The sequence below is a fragment of the Lepisosteus platostomus genome, chromosome 18 (genome assembly GCF_059453375.1).
Source record: "Lepisosteus platostomus isolate fLepPlt1 chromosome 18, fLepPlt1.hap1, whole genome shotgun sequence".
NCBI classification, from domain to species: Eukaryota; Metazoa; Chordata; class Actinopteri; order Semionotiformes; family Lepisosteidae; genus Lepisosteus; species Lepisosteus platostomus.
Genome location: NC_142628.1, coordinates 11,465,555 through 11,490,574, shown reverse-complemented (window position 1 = coordinate 11,490,574; position 25,020 = coordinate 11,465,555). Strand labels below are relative to the sequence as shown.

Sequence of the window (25,020 nt, the reverse complement as noted above, 5' to 3'; positions counted from 1 at the left end):
AATGCAAGGAGTTGAGATCCCGCAAAATCCGTGATGAATTAGTGCAACAGTGAGAGTAATTGAGTAAATTAACATACTTGCTGTCTGTACAGGGCATAACAATTAAATATAAGGGCACTCACTGTACCAATCAGGCTTTATATCACTAGTAATGAGTCACAAACCTCCTTAAACCTGTGTAAGCTACCCCACAGAAGACACAGCAGAAGACTGATTGTGAAAGCACATTTGTAACACTTACAACGCAATGAGTGGCAAAACTAAGTATCAATCTCAGTCTTGCTTTCTCATGTCTTATGTACAGAGCCTAAATAAAGAGATGTTCTATCATATCCAAGAGTCTGTTCATCTGTCTAGTGGAGAAATATTGGGAAATTATTGTGTTGAACAGGAGGTACAATATTTGTACCAATAATTGTGCATACTGAAATTCTTCCTCCTAAAAACATCTATTTACTGTATGTTAAACCAACTGTCTGGAACTGCAAGCTGAGAATAATATAAATTTACTAGATGGGATTTGCTGTGATTAGAATAACTGGAAAAAAGCATGCATGCAACTTTTACATACATTCATGAATTCAGAAATAATGCTATTTTAATCAGCATTTTAATCATTTTAATCATCTGACCCTCTATAACAGAGCCCCTAATCACATCTACCTAAACTGTTTTTCTTTCATTTCACATACAATTCTAGTCTGCATAAGATGCTGCTTTCTTGTTCAATGATTTTAACATAGATTGAGTCTAATTAAAGTAAGAAAAAATATGGTGTCCATAAAAAACAAACTGATAACTCCCACAAAGATAACAGCCTTTTACGATAAAGAACAGATACAGTAGAAAGATATGTTCTTACAGTGGACAGCAATTACACTTACTTTTTCAGTCTGCTTCTGTATGCTTAGTTAATGCAAAGAATCTGTTATAAGAGGATTGCTTTGCTAAAGCTGAACCCATACCCCTTTAAAAGAAATTATTTTCTGAGCTGGAATTGAATTCTTCAGTCGTTTCAAGGGGCACTTAAAGGCATAAGTGTAGCACCGATTTCTCTTTAAGAGACACAGTACTTAACTGTATTTCTTAGTCTACAGTCCACGATCAGAAGGTCTTGATGGTATTTACTCTGTTTCTGAAGTAAATATAGATTACAAAAATTAATTAGGTTTTGTCTTTCATATGATGACAAGTACACATTTCCTTGTACTACAAATTAGATAAATGTGCATATTAAATCATACAAATATTTAAATATAATATGAATTGTACAGGATGATTCTAAAGTTTATACAGTAGGCATATATAATCAGAACTCTGTACCATGAAAACAACATAATGCATGATTGGCCTAAAAATAAATGAGATCAGAAAAACATTCTCATGGATTACAAAGCCATGAACATTACTATTGATCACAAATGTTTGTACCCTAAGAATGCACTTGTAGTGAATGTGTTACCTGTGGTCCCACTTATACTGTGTGTCTCATTTACAGTACCTGCACTCCATTTGTTCACTGTGTTAAATTTCATTGCTTTCCAGTAAACAGTTTTAAGGATAATATTGTTCTAATAGGACAGTCAACTTCATAAATACTCTATATTTATGTATGAAAAAATGGTTAAGTGACCACAGGGATTTAGCAAGGTGAACTTTGGTAAATGTGATAAAAAAAGAGAAGACCTCTTGCATGAAGCTGTCTTAGTTATTTCTGAACCATAGGCCAGTCGAGGTTACTGGCATCGTGCTAGCCACCTTAGTTAACCATAAGCAGGAACAGTTTTAAACTCATTACCGGACTTAAAATAGACTATGTTGTAACAGGCTAACAATTCATGTTATGTTTATTACTCAAATCTAATACAGTAATAATTGACTGCATCATTGTGGATATTGTTTTATTCTTAAATAATTTCCTGAGGACAACAGAAATCAGTGTGCTGATTAATGGGCAGTATTTAGGTCAGAATACAACTGTCCTTTCTGATGATGTGTTCTGTAATGTTTCAGTATAGTCCAAATCATTTTTATCCACTTGTATTCTACTGCATGTGGTACACTGGCCTTGATTTTACCACTCTTTTCATTGGCTACGGAACAATTAAGGTAAAAGCATCCTTTACCTTACTTAACATTAGTGTGTCAACTTTAAATGTTATGGTCAGTCTGGCCTAGACCTCTGTTAAATAGCATGTGGAAACACAAACAATAGAAATGTTCTGTATTCAACACCTGAATTAATGTGTTCATGTTTAAAAATACACTGTGTTCATATTTAAAAATATTTGTGAAGACCTTTTAGGTTAATTAAAATGTAGTTCTACCTTTATCTCAGATTTATATGATTAAATTATAATTTAATTGGTGAGCTCAATAAAATAAGCATGAGAGGAATACAGTATAGAATGCTTACATACAGTAATTCAGTACTGTATTTATTTTCAAAACAATGCAAGGCTCAACTCACATCCCTTTCACTATTCACTTTTCCCCAAAAAAAACATCGCCTGAAGTTTATAATTTTTAAAGAGAATTACAGTTTATTCATTTCTAATAATTCTCCTTCTGATTTTCTAAAAGAGTTCTAAAAGGAAATTCATATACAATGTTTATTTATTTATTTAAGGAGTACTAAACCGATGTCCATAAAATGTCCATAATTCATTTTCATGTAAACTGGAGAAAGTTAAGTATAGGACATTAGATTATATTTTGAAATTACAGCAATGAAATAAGTAACACAATAAAGACTGAGGTTCATGTTTTATGGCACTGTATGAAGAGTATGTATTAAAACTGCTCATACAAAGTCATGTCATCTCTTATTCCAACATCTTTTAGAAATAGTTCAGGTTGGTAGCTGTGTCAGCATGTGTAGGCTGCAAAGGAGCAAGTAAAGGTTTATTCCATGCTGAAAAGAGAAGAAAATAGGCTCCACAGCCAAAACGTTGTGTTTCCTTACTTCTCATTTTACACCCGAAAAAGGCTCCACAGCCGAAACGTTATGTTTTCTTTCTCCTCTTTCAGCATGGAGTATCTTTTAGAAATTGCTCACTTGCACATTTTAAAATGTGAAAAGTCCTTTCATAAAGAGAAAAGGCCTCTTTACATTACAGCACGATCAAATCTCCCTTGTCATTAGTGAAAACATCGGCCAATACAGGTGTCTTATGACTCAAACCACAAATTGTATCTTCATGCACATTCTTTCAGAAGATTAAAAACAAATATGATGGATACAATACGTGCTTCATCAGTTAAAGCATTGGCTCCCTCTTGTGACCAACAAGTTGTAATAGCAACGTTAGCCAAATTCAATATAAACATTCAAACGTCACTTCCTGTTACATTTACGCAGAAAACATACTGCAGCTGTTTAAGGGCTTAATAAACTAATGAAATTAATTCTGTTCTGATAATTAAAACAGGGGTTTATGTGGACCCAGTATTATTTTTAAACAAGCATTCGGAGCTATAAGTACGCATCTGTAATTGTTGCAGCAATGAAGGTGAGTGGGGGGGGGCGGTTTTGTTTTCGTTATCTAGCTGGCTGTAATTGTTTGCACATCACTGTCCAATACTAAGGCCGAAATCATGTGTTATTTTGAATACTTCCGAGGCTGCTTATCGTATGGAGTGTTTTGTGACGTATTAAAAACAAACCGGTCGTCGTGCGTAGTGTCTTTCTTAGAAAGGGTGATTTTCCGGGGAAAGTATGAATTAAATGATCCGTGGTAAAAGCCGATACTGGCAATTAAATCTTTTAAGTGTTATGTCCCATTTAATACCAAGGCGCGTGCTTTCTGTATACTTTAATGAACTGTTTTTTTATATATTACGATAAACTATACTGTGGACTGTACAGTACGTAACTCGTTTTGCTACTTTGTTTCTTTTGCAAATGACAGCACTAAGAACAATCAAGTGGGAAGTTTTAAAGCTGCATTTTCTAGTTTCTTGTGCTTCGCTCATTTTAAAATAGAATACAAATAGTTAAGACATTTAAGGGTTACATCTTAATCAAGGTGACGTTGCCGATATCATTGAGCTAGATATTTCGCTCAGATTGCCCCAGTAAAATGCACAGTTTAACCTGAATACAACTGGAGTTCTTCGGATAAAAGCGTCAGGCATATTTTCAATAAAGTATTTAACATACTTATCGTATTAAAATTGTCATTTAATAGCAAGATCCAGTATTTTATCCCTGCTTATTATCATGCAGAATTAGTTTGGGTACAAAAGTTACTTTGATCTGAATTAACTGTATAGCACTTTAGATGTAGACAGCCATGATTGTTTACTTGCAAACCTTAAATTTTCCAAAAATGTAATAAGTAGATGAGGTATTAGAAACAAAAGATGTATCTGGAAGGCAATTTTCATTTAACATGAACTTATTAGTATGCGTCTGAAAGGAACAAAAATCTCATCCTTTTATTGACAGGGACCCAACACAGACTCCGAGACTGTGGAGGACCTGGGCTCATCAGAGAACTCAAACACCGAACAGCTCCCACCGTACCTGAGAGACGAACCACCAGAAGGTAAATTGCTGCCTAGTTTTACGATTCAGTGAGGCAGCTAATTTGTTGCATCTTTCAATTAAGAAAAGGATGTAGTAGTTCCAAGCACTCTTAGAGATCAGATAAGCAGAGATTACATCAAGGCTGCTCAAACCACGGCCTTCCCAATGCATTACCTGGGCAAATCTGACTGATTGGACATCAGTACATCAAACTGAGGTACCGGTTTCATTGACATACCACACCAGAGCAGATCGGAAGGTTTGCATATTGAAGAATAGACACAGAACATCATGGGCTTTTCCCTAGTTGCTGGCTGGATGTATAGCAGTTTACTATCCCTTTCCCAGTTCCAAACAGGCTGACCCTAAACTCTGCTGGATTGCCACCTTCAAGAGTGAGGATTAGAGTGGTTCTAAAGCCACTTCCAAAGAAGGGGAGCAGGAACTGGCCTCAGAAGAAAAAACAAACATGCAGCTCAAGAACAAGACTCTTACAGCCAAAAGACAACCTGATCCCTTACTGCATAGCTCATACAGCCCAAACAGGCTACCATGCTCACCCCGGTGTTTTATAACAGCAGCCCTGTTTAATTGACTACACCAAATCAAATTCCACATGAAGAATTCCTCTCCAATTAATATATTAGAATGAGGTCTTGATTTTGAATTCATTTAAATATAAAAGCCCGGGCTAATGTCTTATTAAATTATTAATTCAATTGGATAGTTAAGATCATTTATGAGGATGGTGTGGCAAATGTCGTAGACTGGAGTTTCCCAATTCTGATATTACAGTTCACAGTATTTCCATTGTGATTAGAACAGGGGTATAAGGATCAAGGGAGTTTTAAAAAATATTTCCCTTTACCCATTGAACTGAAAGACACATGTAGTTTAAAAAGGCATTACATGACAGTAACATGCTAACCTCAAAATATTCCTCTTCTCTCTTTTGCAATTTAAGTTTATGTCAATTTCACAGTCATTTATGATGGGGGGGAGGGGATTAAGATGAGAAATAGAGAACTCAAGACTTCATTTTATTTGTTGAGATTGGTTAATTTATGAGATGTTATGGATTAAGATATTTGAACATTTTAAATGGTAAAATGGTAAAATTTCAAAGTAAATGAGGTTGCCATTCATTTATATCCAACATATGATTAATAGTTTTACAAATAATAATAATTGCTTACACTTATACTTATACTCCACTCAAAGTATAAGATCCCCTCCACCACCACCAATGTGCAGCATCCACCTGGATGATACGACGGCAGCCATAGTGCGCCAGAACACTCACCACACATCAGCTATCAGTGGGGAGGAGAGCAAAGTAATGAAGCCAATTCATAGAGGGGGATTATTAGGAGGCCATGAGTGGTAAGGGCCACTGTGAAATTTGGCCAGGACACTGGGGTTACACCCCTACTCTTTTTGAGAAGTGCCCTGGGACTTTTAATGACCACAGAAAGTCAGGACCTCAGTTTTACATCTCATCCGAAGGACGGCGCCTGTTTACAGTATAGTGTCCCCGTCACTATACTGGGGCAGTAGGACCCACATGGACTGCAGGGTGAGTGCCCCCTGCTGGCCCCACTAACACCTCTTCCAGCAGCAACCTTAGTTTTTCCCAGGAGGTCTCCCATCCAGGTACTTACCAGACTCACACCTGCTTAGCTTCAGTGCGGTGCCAGTTGTGAGTCGCAGGGTGATATGGCTGCTAGGGTAAATCAATCAATTGTACAGTTCTGCTGTACAAAATCAACTATTCTCCATAATACTTAATTTATGTATTATGTATAAATGCAAAGTCACCATATAAAATAATCAATGCAATTACAATTAAAACTCTTAAGAAACTTTCTGTTGACCTCTGCTTTTAGCATGACAATACAGAGATTAACAATGAAGCAAAAACTTAATTTTATTTTGTTACTTTTAAATTATATCTGTCATTTAATGTCTGGAAATCCCTGAAAAGATTTACTTCTCCATGATTTCTCAGTTAGCAGTTTTTATATTGTGCAATACCATGTTGCAGCTGATATTGGTACAAGTTACTGTTGATTCTCACTCCCGTTTCCAAAAGCTGATTGTTTTAAACTGACTTTCATGGGTGATAAATGTTCTGGTGACACAAAAACGTTGTTTGCATTACAGTGTAAAATGCCCTAGCAGGAGCACAATTGAGTTTAGTAGACAAAAGATGTATTGTGGTGCTGTGTGTTTATTTTTGGGTTAAAAGAAGTGTTTGCAGACTCTTAATTAGATGAAACCTGTGTGTCTATCTCTTGCCATTATACTGTAAGTGGGACTCTGGAGTCCCTTGGATTGTCATCAAATAGGCCTGGTTTCAAAGATGAATAGGCCAGTTTCTATGAGTGGCAGAAAATCACCTGAATTTCTGAGTGCACTACTTTTTAGACATGGTAAGTTGTTTGACCATGAAGTGAGTTTGTGTTTTAAAAAAAGGAGCTTGGCAGTCACATATTCTGTAAATCACAGAATCAGAATTTACTGTGTACATCTATTTTTAAAAACTGTTCTAATACTGCAAGTAGTGATGTTAATTAGTATATTGGACTAGGCTAAAGTAGGCTAAATGCTGTGTCCTTCTTTCTTGCTACTGTTGCTGCGTTGCACAGCTTTAGTGCTGAGAGGCTGCAATCTGGAAGGTCTTACAGGTCACTTTCTAATACTAGCATATCTGAAGAACAGAGGAGAGGTACAGAATTGATCCAGACAAGTTAGTAATTAGCTGAGGTAGATAGTTAAGAGCTTAGGTGGAATGATCACCATGAAGTACTAGTTGTGTACTCCCGCAATGTAGAGCAATGTAATGTTTGCCTTCATGTACGATTACATACAGTACTCTGCCGAATGTAAAATTCAGTACGTACAACAGTCTGTCTTGTTCAGCAGAAGGTGTACATTAAAATGTAAGGGCTAAACATTTTTTGTTTTTATATTTGCGTAATAAAAGCTAAAACCTCACTGTGTCCTGGATTTCTAGAAGTGCTCTGAGTTTTTCCACATTTGCTCCAGTAGGATAGAGCATGGCATGGGAGAATTATGTGAGATGTGCCGCCATGCCAGTGTCCTGTAGGGGGACCTCTAGTCTAACAATTGGACATGTTGATTCATTGAGTCATTTTGACCTTATTCAGACTAAAGGCCTTTTTTTTTCTCAGATTTAGAACATTGCATAATTCATGTTTTAGGTAATTGCCTTTTTTTATGAAAATACTGCTTCATAGAGTGTTTCTAAAACCTTTTGTCATATGCCTTGTAACACAGGAATGTATGGAATGGTTAAAAAATATTATATATCTTTTAGGAATACTAAATCTAGTGTTAAAAATGTTGAAATGTTTTCAGACAAGCATGTTTTCAAACAGAATTGTGGTGTATCGAATCCACAATAAATATATTATACAAATGTTTAAAAGTCCCATGCATTAAAACTCCAGTACATGTTTTGTTTACATTTAAATTTGCAATTGATGAAAATCTGATGCCACTAGGTGGCAGTGGGAAAAACACAGATCTCCAAGCTATTAACTTTAATAAACTATAACAAAGACCTTTGTGATTTTGAGTATAACTACTTTATTAACTTTTCTGGGGAAAGAAAACTATTTAGTGTTGGAGTCATCAGTCAAAAATGATTACTGCTCAGAGCCCCTTGAGATGTGAATGGGAAAGAGGGTGATAAGGTGTAAAAGGAGATGTGAATCTGTTTCCTACTGGAATTTACCTCCTTGTGTTCCTCTGCACACTGATGCAGCTCCCCAGTCTAGCCTCATTGGAAAAAGATGTCAGAAGGAGGAATGTTTCACAAATGAGTTTTGCTTTTAAAACAAGGTTTTTAACTTTAAGCCTTTTACACTATGTTTATGTTCAAAGTGAACATACAAAATAATTTAATTAAGACTTTTGATAGGATTTCCTTCAAGTGTTAACATTTAAAACTCAAACCTAATATGAATATCCTTGAATGAAGCTTTAAGTAAAGTGTTTAGTTCATTGTAAAGTCAAAAGTATTATTTTTATTGCCAGTAGATGCCAATATGATTCTTGGTCCAGTTCTATAACAGTATGGCGTCTATGTGAATTTGGCTTGCTCTTCTTATGTTTGAGGGGTGTTTCGCTGGGATCCTGTCATTTTCGCAAGGTGTAATACTGTCTTGCTCCATATCCTGCTGGGATAGGCTCCTGGTTCCCGTGACCCTTACTGAGAAAAAGTGGCTTTCTGACGATGGATGGCCAAATAAAAATAATAAAGTGCAATAACTGGGGCTTAAAATTAAACAGTCCACAGTGTTTAGTCCTACCGACAGTGACATGGTTACTTCACTAGAATACTAGCTTTAGAAAAGCAGATTGTTCCAGTAAATGATTTATTGCTTTTTGCTGGCTATACAGTTTTTCATGATTCTCTGTTCTTTGTGAGTAGTTATTGGTCATATTAAATAACATGAGGAACTAAAATGTGTCATCACAAAATTTGATTATAACAGAATATGAAAGTTTGTACAGTACATAAAATTATCATGATTATTTGCATAGCAGATGGCCTTATCCAGGATGATTTAAAGTCTGCCAATGTTTACAGTGCATCAAGTGTAAGTACAAAACAAATGATAGATGTGATAATGTGCAAATACAGTTAATTGTATTAATCTATTTTAACTTTAATAAACTATAACAAAGACCTTTGTGATTTTGAGTATAACTACTTTATTAACTTTTCTGGGGAAAGAAAACTATTTAGTGTTGGAGTCATCAGTCAAAAATGATTACTGCTCAGAGCCCCTTGAGATGTGAATGGGAAAGAGGGTGATAAGGTGTAAAAGGAGATGTGAATCTGTTTCCTACTGGAATTTACCTCCTTGTGTTCCTCTGCACACTGATGCAGCTCCCCAGTCTAGCCTCATTGGAAAAAGATGTCAGAAGGAGGAATGTTTCACAAATGAGTTTTGCTTTTAAAACAAGGTTTTTAACTTTAAGCCTTTTACACTATGTTTATGTTCAAAGTGAACATACAAAATAATTTAATTAAGACTTTTGATAGGATTTCCTTCAAGTGTTAACATTTAAAACTCAAACCTAATATGAATATCCTTGAATGAAGCTTTAAGTAAAGTGTTTAGTTCATTGTAAAGTCAAAAGTATTATTTTTATTGCCAGTAGATGCCAATATGATTCTTGGTCCAGTTCTATAACAGTATGGCGTCTATGTGAATTTGGCTTGCTCTTCTTATGTTTGAGGGGTGTTTCGCTGGGATCCTGTCATTTTCGCAAGGTGTAATACTGTCTTGCTCCATATCCTGCTGGGATAGGCTCCTGGTTCCCGTGACCCTTACTGAGAAAAAGTGGCTTTCTGACGATGGATGGCCAAATAAAAATAATAAAGTGCAATAACTGGGGCTTAAAATTAAACAGTCCACAGTGTTTAGTCCTACCGACAGTGACATGGTTACTTCACTAGAATACTAGCTTTAGAAAAGCAGATTGTTCCAGTAAATGATTTATTGCTTTTTGCTGGCTATACAGTTTTTCATGATTCTCTGTTCTTTGTGAGTAGTTATTGGTCATATTAAATAACATGAGGAACTAAAATGTGTCATCACAAAATTTGATTATAACAGAATATGAAAGTTTGTACAGTACATAAAATTATCATGATTATTTGCATAGCAGATGGCCTTATCCAGGATGATTTAAAGTCTGCCAATGTTTACAGTGCATCAAGTGTAAGTACAAAACAAATGATAGATGTGATAATGTGCAAATACAGTTAATTGTATTAATCTATTTTAACTTTAATAAACTATAACAAAGACCTTTGTGATTTTGAGTATAACTACTTTATTAACTTTTCTGGGGAAAGAAAACTATTTAGTGTTGGAGTCATCAGTCAAAAATGATTACTGCTCAGAGCCCCTTGAGATGTGAATGGGAAAGAGGGTGATAAGGTGTAAAAGGAGATGTGAATCTGTTTCCTACTGGAATTTACCTCCTTGTGTTCCTCTGCACACTGATGCAGCTCCCCAGTCTAGCCTCATTGGAAAAAGATGTCAGAAGGAGGAATGTTTCACAAATGAGTTTTGCTTTTAAAACAAGGTTTTTAACTTTAAGCCTTTTACACTATGTTTATGTTCAAAGTGAACATACAAAATAATTTAATTAAGACTTTTGATAGGATTTCCTTCAAGTGTTAACATTTAAAACTCAAACCTAATATGAATATCCTTGAATGAAGCTTTAAGTAAAGTGTTTAGTTCATTGTAAAGTCAAAAGTATTATTTTTATTGCCAGTAGATGCCAATATGATTCTTGGTCCAGTTCTATAACAGTATGGCGTCTATGTGAATTTGGCTTGCTCTTCTTATGTTTGAGGGGTGTTTCGCTGGGATCCTGTCATTTTCGCAAGGTGTAATACTGTCTTGCTCCATATCCTGCTGGGATAGGCTCCTGGTTCCCGTGACCCTTACTGAGAAAAAGTGGCTTTCTGACGATGGATGGCCAAATAAAAATAATAAAGTGCAATAACTGGGGCTTAAAATTAAACAGTCCACAGTGTTTAGTCCTACCGACAGTGACATGGTTACTTCACTAGAATACTAGCTTTAGAAAAGCAGATTGTTCCAGTAAATGATTTATTGCTTTTTGCTGGCTATACAGTTTTTCATGATTCTCTTTTCTTTGTGAGTAGTTATTGGTCATATTAAATAACATGAGGAACTAAAATGTGTCATCACAAAATTTGATTATAACAGAATATGAAAGTTTGTACAGTACATAAAATTATCATGATTATTTGCATAGCAGATGGCCTTATCCAGGATGATTTAAAGTCTGCCAATGTTTACAGTGCATCAAGTGTAAGTACAAAACAAATGATAGATGTGATAATGTGCAAATACAGTTAATTGTATTAATCTATTTTTATTTAATTATCAATAAGTGTAGCACACCAATGCTGCAAGTGCAGGTGTTGGATTCTTTTTAAACACCATGTGCAAATGTGGCACAAAAAAAAGTAAGAACTAAAATAAGAACTGAAACGATCCCAAGTGTAAACAGAGTTTTGAAGCAGGGTGGTAACTACTGCTCTAAAATGAAGTTCAGCCTTATACGTAAAAAAGCTGAACAACAAAAGCATGTCAGGGCTTAAATAAACCAATATATTTTATAGTATACATTATGCAGTCTCTGCAGAGATCTAAAAGACTGTTAAGCCAGAAACAATTCAATATCTGTCTTTTTCATGTTATAAAGCTATTTTACTGCTCCCTGCTCTGTCTCTCTCCACATCTGCTAAGTTCAGCGGTATTTGGAAAGGTCTGTTGATTTGTCTTAGCAGTTCTTGATATATTTAGTGACTAAGGTAATAAGTAATGTACCCACAGCATATGTATGGTATATTGAGTCAGGAAAGAGCTTTTAGGAAATCCTAACCTAAATTATTTATGCATGAGTGGAGAGATGCTTTTTCCTGTATCCTGGTCCTCTGTGGAAGCACTTCATGTGTCTATTGCTCTCGTACAAAACCCTATTTACCATCTCTAGGTTTTGTTTGGCAAGAAAGTCTCACTTGCTAGAACAGTTTCATTCTATATGTAAATCTGCTGAAACCATTATACTCTGTACTGTCAATATGCAGAAGTCAACCTACCATAAAATGCAAAACCTCTTTTATCTTATTTTCTTTATGGTAAAAATAGCTTACAGTATGTCTTTTAAGTCCAAAGCAATGATGATTTAATATGGTTAATTTATTTAATTTATTCTTAAAATGTTTCATAGTTTTAAAAATTGCATCCTAGGGGACTTAGGGATAATTTTATCTCGCTTCACTGAAGCAGATGAGTTATTAGTTTCCCCCTCTGTGGTGTAAAACAAATACTTATCAGTCAATATGCTTTGAATACATAAAAAGGAATATGAAAATAATCCAGCTGCACCCTACTCTTTGAAGACTGGAGTTATTTTTGTGCGTTTCTTTTGAGACCACATTTGGACACTACAAGTAAACTGTGCTAATTTTCTAGAACCAAAAAAATGTGTAATTCGGGCATAGGAGTGCATAAACCATGGATTTGATGATGGATCTTTTCCTCTTCCAAACATTTTAAAAGAGAAATGTCTCTCTTTCTCTGCTTTTCATATTGGATTCCTGTGGAGAGAAAAAAAGAACACCTGTCCCGCTCCAACACCACTGCATGCCTGCAAACACCTGGGAGGTTGCAGGGGTCACTGTGCTGTTGAGATCCAAGACATCCCTGTTTGGCTAATCCCTCCCTAACCCCAGTGACACTCAACTAATCATACTCCGCTGCTTGGGGAGTACCGATCAGAATCGGCTGGTGACTTGGCCCAGGCTGGAACCCGTGATCACAGAGCTCAGCCCTCGTTCAGATTAGAGCACCTTCCCCAGTTGAGCCACTAATTTAGTGTACAGTAAGTAGTGGAGAATGATCTCTTGTCAAAATAACACATGTAGTGACATACTGTAGCTCAACAGCTAATTTTCAATGTCATTTGGCTTGGTGTCACCTCAGCCCCAACCGTTTCACAGTTTCTCCCAATCGGTAATTGACACATCTGTGCCTGGGCAGCTTCATGTCTCGCACTGGCATTATGAAACTTTGGACAGTGGGAGAAATGTGGGCTTAAGTGCTGGTTTGCCTTTCTTCTGAGGATTTGTCTGACGCCTCAAGCGATGGCCACTGTATCTTCAGGCACTTGCATTTCCGCACTGTCTCATCAATAAAATGAAATGTTCTCAACCATCCAACTCAGCAGTTCAATGTTGTTTCTGACCTCACAATGGGTGTCTCTCCTCAGCTGAACCCATGCAGGCCAGGTGATAGGTGGTTTAAGGCAGGCAAGGGGAGCTCTAGGGAAGCAAACCTGACTCAGCTTGTCATCTGTGCAGTGAGTTTGTGTTCTTTCGTGCAACTTTTCTGTTACCAGTAGGTAACTGGTAACTATTGCAACTATTGAAACAGTGAAGACTGAGTTGTGATTTCTGTAGTAACTTCACACTGTCCTCATCATCATCCTCATCTTTCTATGGTCCCCACGGGATAATTAGTATATGATTCTAACAGACCTTACTATATTACACATTAATTAGAATGCTGTTCTCTGGAGGCAGCTCAGCAAACTTCTCTGTTCTAAGGTTATCTACTTCGCCAGCCTTTGCGGAGATAAGGAATGGAGTAATGGTTAAGCATTATTGATCGTGCTCAAGTCGATGGCATTATTAATTGACAGTTAGCTTTTTTTTTTGCACTTTGACGAGAGTGGTCAGAGCTCTTGAAGTGCACTTAGTGATGCTAATGTTGTAAATCTTCAGGCTATTTCTGGCATTTTATTGTGGTGTACTGGGCAGTGACAAGGAGATAAACAACAGGGTACTACGATTATTCAGAAAAAAAATGAAGACCTGTGTTTTGACGAGGAGAGAAGAAAACTGTTCTCCTTGAGTAGTAGACATACTTCAAGAACAATCCTATTACACTGTTGAATAAATCTCCTTTCTTGCCCTGTCTGTCATAATATAAATTCATTTTTTAAGAACGGTTCCAAAGAAAAAGAACAAAGAGAGAGTGGACTTACAAATGCCAATCAGTGTAGCTGATCAGCTGCTTTTGGAAAGAAAGGGTTTTTAACAACGATTACACATTTGTTGTTTGCATTTCCAACTTGTTTAGTGATGTATTGTACAGTATGTAGTAGGTAGGCAGAGAAATGCTAAATTATTGGATGCAGCTCATTATTCCACGAAAGTAAATGAGAATGATTGTATCTGGAGAAGAACATAATGTAGAGGGTTATGCTTTGCAGCACAAGTCTAGATCCCTATTTTTATTTAAACAGAAAATCTTAATTTCATATACAGTATAAGTATATTGTATAAGTAATGTGTGTTTACGATTCAAGACACTGAACTGTTTTACTATGTTAATGTAAATGTATAGCATAATTAATGGTAAAACTGTTAAAGTCTTCTTCAAGTTGAAAATGTATATGAATGCACTTGATGAAACTTTGAAAGCCCTTTATAAATAACAGTCTACAAAGATGCAGTAAAAAGTGACCCTTTCATGTTTTGAATTTGTACTTCTGAGGCAACTGGAATATAAGCTTAAGAGCCAAACATAATTCTTTGTTGGAAGGCTGCTGAGTAGAAATGATTTTCTGCTTTAGTCACTCCTCATTTATTTGGCTGTAAAGAGGATTAAAGGTATAAGAACCACTACAAATCTGCTTTATCTGGACCTGAGGTTATTAAAATAGAAAATGCTCTGAACTGCATTCAGGTCTGCTTTTATAAACAGCCGTCACTCTAAAGCTACTAAAGCAAACTACTTCAGTTTCCTTTATTTCTTGTGCACATATAATGAATACTGTTTGCAGTTTTTCATTGTCTAAATATTTAAAGTAAAAAAAAGTATTCTGCAGCACCCTTAGCACGGAAACAAAAAGACAGCACTCATGTTTTGTTACTGTTTGGTAAAGAAGAAAGACATTCACATGTTCCCAGTATGATGTTAGATGTGGGGCTGTAGTGTAATGTGTTTTTCTTTGATTTTATGGAGTAAAATTTATCCAAAAAAGTAATCCAAAAGCTGACAAATACAGCAAATACCCAGGAAATGCAATGAGTTCGTTATTAACATTAAAGAGTTTTCTCCCCACAGTATCTCTGTACTGTATGTACAGTATGTTGCTTAAACATTCTGTGATTCTTAGCCTGTAAAAAATGTTTCGGGCTTCCTTAAATTTGATATTTCAAGCCAAGTTATTGTTCTTGATTTTTATTATTGTCTAATTTCTGGATAAATGTTGCATTATATGGGGAGAAGAAAAGACAAGAGATTAAAATATAAAATGGAATTCATCTTGATATTCTTTTGTGATGTAATGATACAATGATCTGGTTCTATTTTTTCTAATATAAAGTAATACATTTATGAATTTTTATAATATATGAATAACTAATAGCTTTCACACACAGCAATGTGTAGGCTAGTATCCTTTTGAATTAAGAAGAGCACTATATTTCTTCAAAAGAAAAAAAGACAAACCTGTTTGAATGTATTGTGGTCTTCTGACTTTCAAAAGGTTGTTCTGAAGGGTATAACAAAAATATGATGTGTTACATGTTATTAATATCATAAATTAGGTTTTATTGACTTTTCTCTCCTGTTTGCTTATAGATACGCAAAATATTCAATCATTTTGACATATTCAGTTCACATCAGTGGAAGAGTTTGATGTTGTGTGTAACTGTGATGGATGGATTGTCAGCACACAGTCCACAGAGGAGATAACATTTATACCTCACAGTTGACTTGTGCATCTTGATGCTTTTGATTATCTATTTTTCCCTACTCATCCATTCCCTACAGTGGTTTCCCTGTCCTTTCTATATTATCCAAAATCATGTTGTTTAATAAATCTGATCACTCTTTGCAGAGATTCAGATATACAGTAGCAATGATAAAGAAGTTACAACTAGCAATGGTATTCATATGTAAAATACCAGTTTACCACAGTAGTTTATGAGAGATTAAGGGAGGCAAAATTTGTGCACATAAAAAAAGACCATTAATTTGCAAATTATGATAAGTTTTGTTTTTTGATTAGCTCCTGAAAATATCATATCACCAGTCTGCCCCTGATTCATGCTGCTGGCACCACTGAGGCTGCTGAAGCTTCACTCGTAAGACATAAACTTTAGGTTCTACACTCTTTGGCAGATTTCACCCTGTGTGCAGTCAGTATCTGCTTCAAGGAGAGTCTAAGGCATGGATTGAATCAAAATTATGACCTCCCCACCAACAGCAAATTACAAAACCCAGTGTTTTTCGTGGTGTGTTTCCATTAACTACAAGGAACAGGCCTCTTGCAAGCAAAAAGCTATCATCAAGTACTGTGTTTGTAATTTGCAAGTATTGGGTTGGTAAAACTTTGATAGAGCCTGTGAGTAAATCTTTCTAAAAATATTTTCATTGTAATCTTGGGGAGCACAGACACTGGCAAATCCTCAGCCAGGACTGGAAACAGCAACAGTAAAGATTAAAATCAGCGAGTGCCTCAGGAGAGTGACTCATGTACCGCTCCGTAGAAGGTGCTGCATTCAGAAGAACCACTGGGAGCTATGACAGAGAACCCTACTACTTAATTAATGAGATGATTTTGAAGAGAAAAAAAAAACATAGCCTAATGTATTTGGTGGCTTTTTAAACGATGAGGAAACTAATTCGCTTAAGTTAGAAGCCTAGAGGTAAAAACCTTCTAATTCAGCCACCCTGTGTCTTTGTTTGCCATTTATGCAGCCCAAGAGCTCGTATTGGTCAGCTCTAATGCCGAGAAACATGCATCATCTGGCCCATGGGTCCTCTGAGCTGCGCTGTAGTTACAGCTGAAACAAAAGCCTGAGGCAAATGGTAGCAAGAAGGTTTTAAACAAAGTCAGCAAATATAGGTGGATCTGTACTGTACTGCCCTGTGTGATTAATTTTTGGAGGGAAATATACTGACAATGGGTATTTAAACTCCTAGTTTAAAGCTAACTAATTAAAACAATTTGTAGGAATGCTCATCTCAAAACAGCATTAAAATGTCTTATCTGAGAGGGTTCTTATTTCTATAACTAATGTGTATTTGCCTGGTTTGTGAGTTAATACAATATTCTTTAAAAAAAAAAACAGTAAAAAAACCTTCAGACTTAATGCAGGACATCAGTGATACTGGGGTTAAAAGCCATTTGATCTTTGTATGATATTACAATTTTGCGGACTCAGATGTATTTTAATGTGAAATTATACCCATGCCGAGTTGAGAATCGGTAATGACCAAGATATGTTGGAAAATCAGAATGTTAAAAGGGAAGTTGTTTTTACTTAATGTAATACATTACAGTCCATGCATTTCAGGACAGATTACGGGCAATTAGGATTTACAATACCCCATCTTTTGCTCTCTGCCCCCAAAATGTGAAATCTTTTCTTCCAAGAAACTTGACATCCCAGCTGCAGTGAATTCTGTCAATTCCACATCAGTGTGGATCACACTGGAAAAGAAAAAGAAGGTTCTGCTGTGAATGTTACAATTTTTATACATATCGTATAGCATTACGTTTCTCTGTTTTGTCTTGCTTTGACATGCAGAGATGCATAGATATGATATTAATGTGAATTTCATACTGTACAGCCCAGAAGCTACAGCATTATAGCCTACATGTCAGTTGGGAATGAAGGCACTAGACACAGATTCATTAAATTGACGAGGGTATTAAGTTTAGTTAATCTTTTCCCATTATACGGGGCAGTTTGTCCCTTATCTTTTTTACCAGAAGCATTTGGGATCTGAGAGCATTTTTTTAAATTACTTCTGCACAAATGGAGCAATTCTTTTGTTGCTCTTGGGGTTTTCTGGCACTCCGAACAGACCTTAGAATGTTGTTTTTATCTCTAATGTAAGAGGGCCCACCTCAGCAACAGAACCTGGATGTAGAAACAGTACACTTGATTTTGAAGAATTGTATTGAGCAATTGATTTTGTAGAAACAGATTTGATTTTTGTATTCTTTGTGGCATTCAAAACGTGATAGGAGGAGAATATTTGAAGTTTAGAGCTACCATCTTGCATAATGTACAAAAAGTAAAATATTGATTTCCATTCAGTATCTTACTGTAAATATGTAAGTAAAAATCAGGTTACTTTTCTTTCCTTGTTTATTTTTATACCAAAATCATCATCTAAACTGTAGATCACATACAGTATACAGTAAAGTGATTAGATTCTATTTAAATGTGTGCTTGAAATAAATGTTTGTTATTCGTTTTTTAAGTGATTTAGATTTTTTAGATTATCTCTGAATTTTGAATTGCAACTGCTTCATATTATTTTTGCTTTTAAAAAGTTTAATCCAACAACAATTCAAAGCTCAGTTTCTATTTCTAAGAAATTTAATTTTTAGTTTTCTAGTACCTCTACCAACAGAAGAGATGGGTATGAAAACTCATAAATAAATGAATACATGAATGTTAGATAGATAGACTACTTTCTGTTAAATGTCGTGTATTCAGTTGATTAATTTGTACTTTTTTGTGTGCCGTACTAGGTTGCTCTTAATTATTGAACACATCACAGTAAAAGACCGAGTACATTTCTTCTAGTTTTGTAGACTATAGAAAAAATATTCTGTGCACATTTCATTCACAAAATAAAACTTCAAAACGTCACTATAATCCATTGGGACTTAAGTCAACTTTGACAGGTAAAAGTACTTGAACATTCGTAAAAAATACATGAAGCCCGGATTAATGTGACAGAAGCTCATTGTAACTTTTAAAAAAGGATTCTGGGACATAAAAGAGAACGACATGAGAATTCAGAAACCCATCTACCATTTCAGTTTGTTTGCATGGCTGTAGGAGGTGTTTAAGAAGAATCTTGTAATTGTCCTAAAATGCTTTAAGACATCTTGGTTGGAAAAGTACTCATGTGAGTCTAACTAGTTGGGACTAGTACAAGAAACAAAAAGAATGGTAGTAATGACTGTTTCTGTTGGAAAAAGGGCTGGTGAGATCAATGCTGTTTTTTCTGGAAATGCTGTCTAGGTTTTGAATCTTTTCTCCCTTGAATAACTTAAGTAAGCTAAGCAGTTCACATTGCTTGTCCTGAACTACCAAGATATTGTTTACAAAAAGAATCGTATTGGAACACAATTAAAAGATTGCTGAAAAAATGAACTACCTGAGTTTCTATATGAACATATAATAGAGTAGGAGAGAAGGCCATTAAGCCCATCTAGCTTGTTTTAGTTGCTAATTGATCTGATGATCTAATTAAGCTGTTTCTTTATAGCAGCTAGAATATCAGCTTCAACAACATTGCTGAGTAGCTTAGACAAGTAGAAAGTAGGGAACAAACATTTGTTTCACAGAAGTCGAAGACAGAATTATTTTAAAGATATGTACTGTATCTAATTTCTTATTAGATTGTAACATTATACAGCGTATATGTATTTTTTAAGTTTGAGAAAAAGCGAATCCTGGAAGAAATCCTACACAAAGATCCAAAAGATTACAGTAGTAAGAATTGTGTCATTACTGACTTTCCTAATAAGTTACTGCTACATATTGTGTAATATAACAGTGGTATACACTATTACACTTTTATCACTGTTAATTAAAAAATAAATCTTAATGTTCTTTGTAAATGTATTGTTTTATGAAGCAAACTTTTGAAGGTTTATATTTGTCCTAGTATACTGTATCATAATTTAATTAACATACCTGAAATTATTTATTTGCTTTTAGATATTATATTGTCAAGAATTGCACACATTGAAATGAGTCATCATGAAGTACATTCCAGAATGTACTCAATTAATATTTAAAAGACAGATGCAATGATCATTAGTACCTGCCAATTGAGACTAGCAATCACTCAACCATTTCTTTCAAGAAAGACTACATAATCCAGTTTCTGATGACTTCACTAAGTCTGTTTTCCCTGGAAAACTATGATCTTATGGAGGTTTCTGACTTGACTTTGAACCTGTTAGATCATGTTCAGTAAACAAAATTGTTTCCACCATCTTCAGGTTAGGATTTCCATTAGTCATTGTGGATCAGGGGGCTCATATTGGTTCAAAATAAACACCTGTAGTTCGCAGGCTGCCTAGATAAACAAACAGACATCTCAGTTTTTTGCAGTAGCTGTTTGGTAATGCCTTTGTTATCACATATGCTTCTACTGTATCATCCCCCAGGTGAGGTGCAGTTTGAGATGGATTTATCTTTTTCTAATTATAGTTTGGCCTGAGAGTTAATTTAGCCCTCCAGTTGTGGTTGTGAAATGCATTTTATTTAATTATGGTCTTGATACTAGCTGTTACAGCAAGCATACACTTAACCTTTGTTCAGAGCAAGATTGTGATATTTTAGGTCGACTCCATAGTCTAGATTTCTTTGTAATTGTTTGTATTCTTATTTTTTGACCTAAAAACATTATTTATAGATCTATCTCATCTGATTTTTAATAGTATTTACAGAGCCTTAATCAGAGCTTTACAGAAAACAGGATTTTTTTTTCTTTTATGATACATCTGGCAGTGTTTAACAAAATACTAAATGATCCTACGCACTTTCTGTTAGGAGTATTGGTAAGGGGGTGTTTTGCTGAAATTTCGAATTAAGAATCAGTAGATTTCCTAAAAAAGAAATTGGAAAACCTAATTTAGATTTTTTTCTGTGGTTCCACTATGGATCAACCAGTTGACTATCGTCACTGCGACGTTCTTAGCTCCTTGGTTAATAGGCATTGCCTGTTTTTGTCCTCCTCACTAGAACACAAACAGGGAAACTTTTCTGTCGACAGGAAAAGGTGCATACCCCTCTCTCTTCTGAGGGTGTTCCAATTGTTGCCATCCCAAAAACCACCAACCCCGAAGAGCTATCAACCATGGTCAGCCAGAGGTATCATGGTATAATCTTATAATAACAAGAGGTATCAGTGTGCTAGTAATATATTAATTAGGTTTAAGTTCAGATTCAACAAATGTTCAATTATGGAATTTTTCAAGCAGGTTAGAATTATACCTGTTTTTCTACAAATATTTCAGATAAGATTGTTTGATTTTATAGTATTTTTTAATATAAATATTTATAGTATTTATTGTTTGATTTATATCTTTGATTCTTATTTAGAAGCATAGGTAGGTAGGTCCCTTTTCAGGCCATAAAGGCCCATGGGGGGCGAGGGCCCCAATTTTTCTCCACCATCCGACACTGGTGGTGGAGGTGATGAGATCAGCATCACACTCCGGCCACTCCATTACCCTTAGAAGGATTAACCCCTGGAAAGCAGGCTGGGTCTGGAAGAAATTAGAGCAAGCTTTTATACATCGCTCGCCCCTAGTTGGGATTGAACCCGGGACCTGCCGGTCAGGAGCTAGACGCCCTCGCTGTCTGAGCTACCACGGCTCACTTTAGAAAGAGATTGTGCACTAATTCATTTAGATAGATGCTCACTGTATGTCTCTGTGTGGTTATAGCTCCACCTTTATAGTTTTACAGGGAATCATTAGCTTTAAAGCATGAGAATAGTCATAGAACATATTGGTACAGTGTTGGTTGTTTATTATGGATAGTTGGTAAATTAAAATTTTTTATACCCAATTACTTATCTATTCTGAGCTCTAATCCAATCCCAGATACATAAATAATACAAAAATGACAGATTTGGCGAACTCCTCTTTCACTGCTGGTGTTTGCAAAAGAGTGACAATCCATCTCTATCTGTTTTCTGCAAGAACAATGACAGAGCAGCTTGGAGCCTCCATGCCATCTGGATAAATTGGTAAATTATGACAGTTCATTAATTCTGCTTTCCTCTCTGGTACATTTTGCTTGGGGGGCAAGCAGAGGAAGAGCATGACAGCCATTACGGTCAATACTAAAACTGTCATTGCTGGGAATAAAAAATGAAATGAGGTGTGTTTGTGTATGTTGGGGTGCTGGTCATGGGGAAGAATAGAACGAAGAATTTAAAGGCAGGAGATTTCAGCCAGACGTAATTACCTTGAGATTAAAGCCTTGAATGAGGCATGTGACAGGAAGCATCGGATATTTATTGATCTGTCAGTAAAGGGAGGGACCATGGAGGAAACGAAGCTTGATCATCTGAGACAAGGTGTTAGTGTTTGAAATGGAAGGTTTGTTACTTGGACTTAATGAGTGAACCACAGGAAGATAGTAGAGCAATTAATTGATTCTTTTTTCATGATGATGAGCCTGCTATCAGATTGCACAGCCATGAGCCATGATCTCTGCTGCAGAACAGGCAAACATATCTTTGATAGGTACACTAGCATTAAAATTTAGACATTTATCCAAAGTCTTTCACCATGTTATGCTGAGAAATAAATATGCTTCAAGACTGCACTTTTATTCCATTCTAACAAGACTACTTTCAAAGGAAGATGTTACACTGAGAGATGTGCTTCACTTTTTTTCATTCCAAATGAACTCCAGCCAATTTTCCATAGCTTTGTTTAAGTGGAAAAAAGGGAAGAGAATGATGACACACATGTTCTAGAGATAAAAATGGAAAGTAACCAGAATGTTATGACCCACACCACAACAATATGTAGTACTTCTTCACAAAGGTTGATGAAGGTTTTTGCCATATGGTTGTTCAAAGATAGGTCCCTAAGCCTGGCCAATTCCCTCTGTGTGTTTGACCTAATTTCTTTTTTTTTCCATAATTTTATAATTTCTTACATTTATTGCTGCACATAAAAGTTATTACTGCTGTTCATGCCCTGGGGCATCACTTGTTAATGAATCAGACTGCCTGTTGGGATATTCATCTTAATAAATAAAGAGCAACATGCATCCCTGCTAAGCACAGAACTTCCTAAGCTAATGTGAATTCAACAGCGAACCTCTGTCTGGGGCTGTGCTTCTGCATCACTCACAGATGGCAGAATGGTGCTATCGCATTAATAAAATAAACAAGTGTGTTCTACATAAAGACAACAAATGGTTTATTTAAAGGGTCTCTCTCCTTCATCAAAGTACAGTGCATCACTACAGTGTATTGATCAACATTCCTGCACACTGTTCATTCTGTTGCTATAAATTAACTCAAAGCCTTGGTTCCCCTGTTTTTGCCTTTGTCCATCTGAAAGCATTTGCAATGTACCTTTCAGTGAGTTAATTGTCCATCATCTTAATACAAGCCAAAAATGAAATATTAAAGCTAGGATGAGGTTGCTCAGTGAATGTAGGAAACCAAGTTCTCCTCTTGTGTTAATTTGTTTTTAGAATTTGATTCAAGTGTTTTGTTATTGCTAAACTCACTCAATAAACACTGTTGTGTTTTGTTGTCTAAAGGTAATACAATGCATTGTTATTTAATGTATTTCAATAAATAGATAAGAGATAGAGATAAGATCTCTTTATTGGCCATATACAATTTCTTGTACTAGGAATTTGTCTTTTCGCAGACCCCAGCTTGCTCTCCATGAGACGCACAGACAGGAAGAGAAGCTTGGGGTCAGAGCGCAGGGTCAGCCATTTATACGGCGGCCCTGGAGCAGTCAAGTTAAGGGCCTTGCTCAGGGGTCCAACAGAGTAGGATTCCTCTGCCAGCCACCGGATATAAACTGGCAACCTTCATTATAATGTTCTCTTTGAACTTCTCGGGAAGTCTCATCCTGCAATTATCGGGAATCTAAACTGAAAGTGCAAATATTAAAAACAGATATAGTATGTCTATGCACATACTGCAGATATTCATCTGTTGGCTTTTGTCAGTATTTATCACTTAGGTCAAGTAGAGGAAGCAATCTGTGACAGTTTGTAATTGGCCAGACCTCCTCACTATTCTTTTAAATCACAATGCAGCTTGTCTTGATTTCCCTGTTTCTGTCTTTGTCCCTCTGAAAGCATTTGCATGGATTAATGTACCTTTCAGTACAGTTAATTGTCCATAACCTTAACACAAACCAAAAATGAAATATTAAAGCCTAGACTCAGTGAAGATAGAACATCTGTGTTTTTCGCTTGTTTTAATTTGATATAAGAATTTTTTTTTGCTTTTTGCTAAACACTGATTGTCTCAAGGATGCATTTTCTAGTGCTTATATGAATATTTCAACTTACATGATAAAATAACCTCCTGCTAATTTAGTTTTTGGACTTCTCAGGAGGTCTTATGGAATCTAAACTGAAAGTGCAAACATCAGAAACATATCGGTCTATACAAATGCTGAATATGTTCAATTGCTGGCTTTTTATTAGCATGTGTCACATAGGGAAAGCTGAGGAGGCAGTGTGTGACAGTTTATAATTGGCCTGACCTCCTCACTACTCATTTAAATCACAATGCAACTTGTCTTGCAGAATTTAAAGAAAACTATTGCTGCACACAGAATTATGATACCGGTTAAAGTTACCATGGTGACAATGACATTCCCATCCCCCTCTCCTGTGAGAGGTTTTCTTATAAAGTAGTGTCCGCTTTGTTACACTTTCAACTCTGCTGGGTTTTTTTGACAAGGTTACCTACACTGTGCAATCAGAAATCAGTTAGCATGATTTCCTCAGATGACCGAATGCTCTTTCTTGAGGCCAGTGAAAAAGCCTAAGGCAGGTTTGGATCCGGTCCCAGCTCTTCTCTAAGTAAACAGTTAGTGGAACTGCTCTGTTTTGCAGTCATTTCGGAAATGACCAAACTTTTACCAATCTGAACCCCTTCACCAGCGAACCTACCATGTTTAGGATATATTACATAACATAGATGACCAGGTCAGTTTTCTCCAAAATTCTCCACTGCAAATTGGTGGAATTTATTAGAAGGGAAAAAAAAGATTTGCCGCCTTTATTAAATGACCAAACTTCAGAAGATGTCTGGTATTTGCTATATGGCTAGGAACAATTTGACAAAAAG

The 25,020-nt window shown here is 35.9% G+C and overlaps 1 protein-coding gene across 1 annotated transcript in view; it reads left to right on the top strand.

Annotated features, from left to right (window-relative positions):
• Nucleotides 1-3,330: 3,330 nt before the first annotated feature.
• Nucleotides 3,331-25,020, top strand: part of LOC148645660 (transmembrane protein 263) — a 65,731-nt gene continuing 44,041 nt past the window's right edge. Inside the window, exons 1-2 of the mRNA XM_088612064.1 lie at nucleotides 3,331-3,512; nucleotides 4,451-4,550. Of these exons, the coding sequence (XP_088468190.1) occupies nucleotides 3,507-3,512; nucleotides 4,451-4,550 (106 nt within the window). The 5' untranslated portion in view covers nucleotides 3,331-3,506. The remainder of the gene's footprint in view (nucleotides 3,513-4,450; nucleotides 4,551-25,020) is intronic.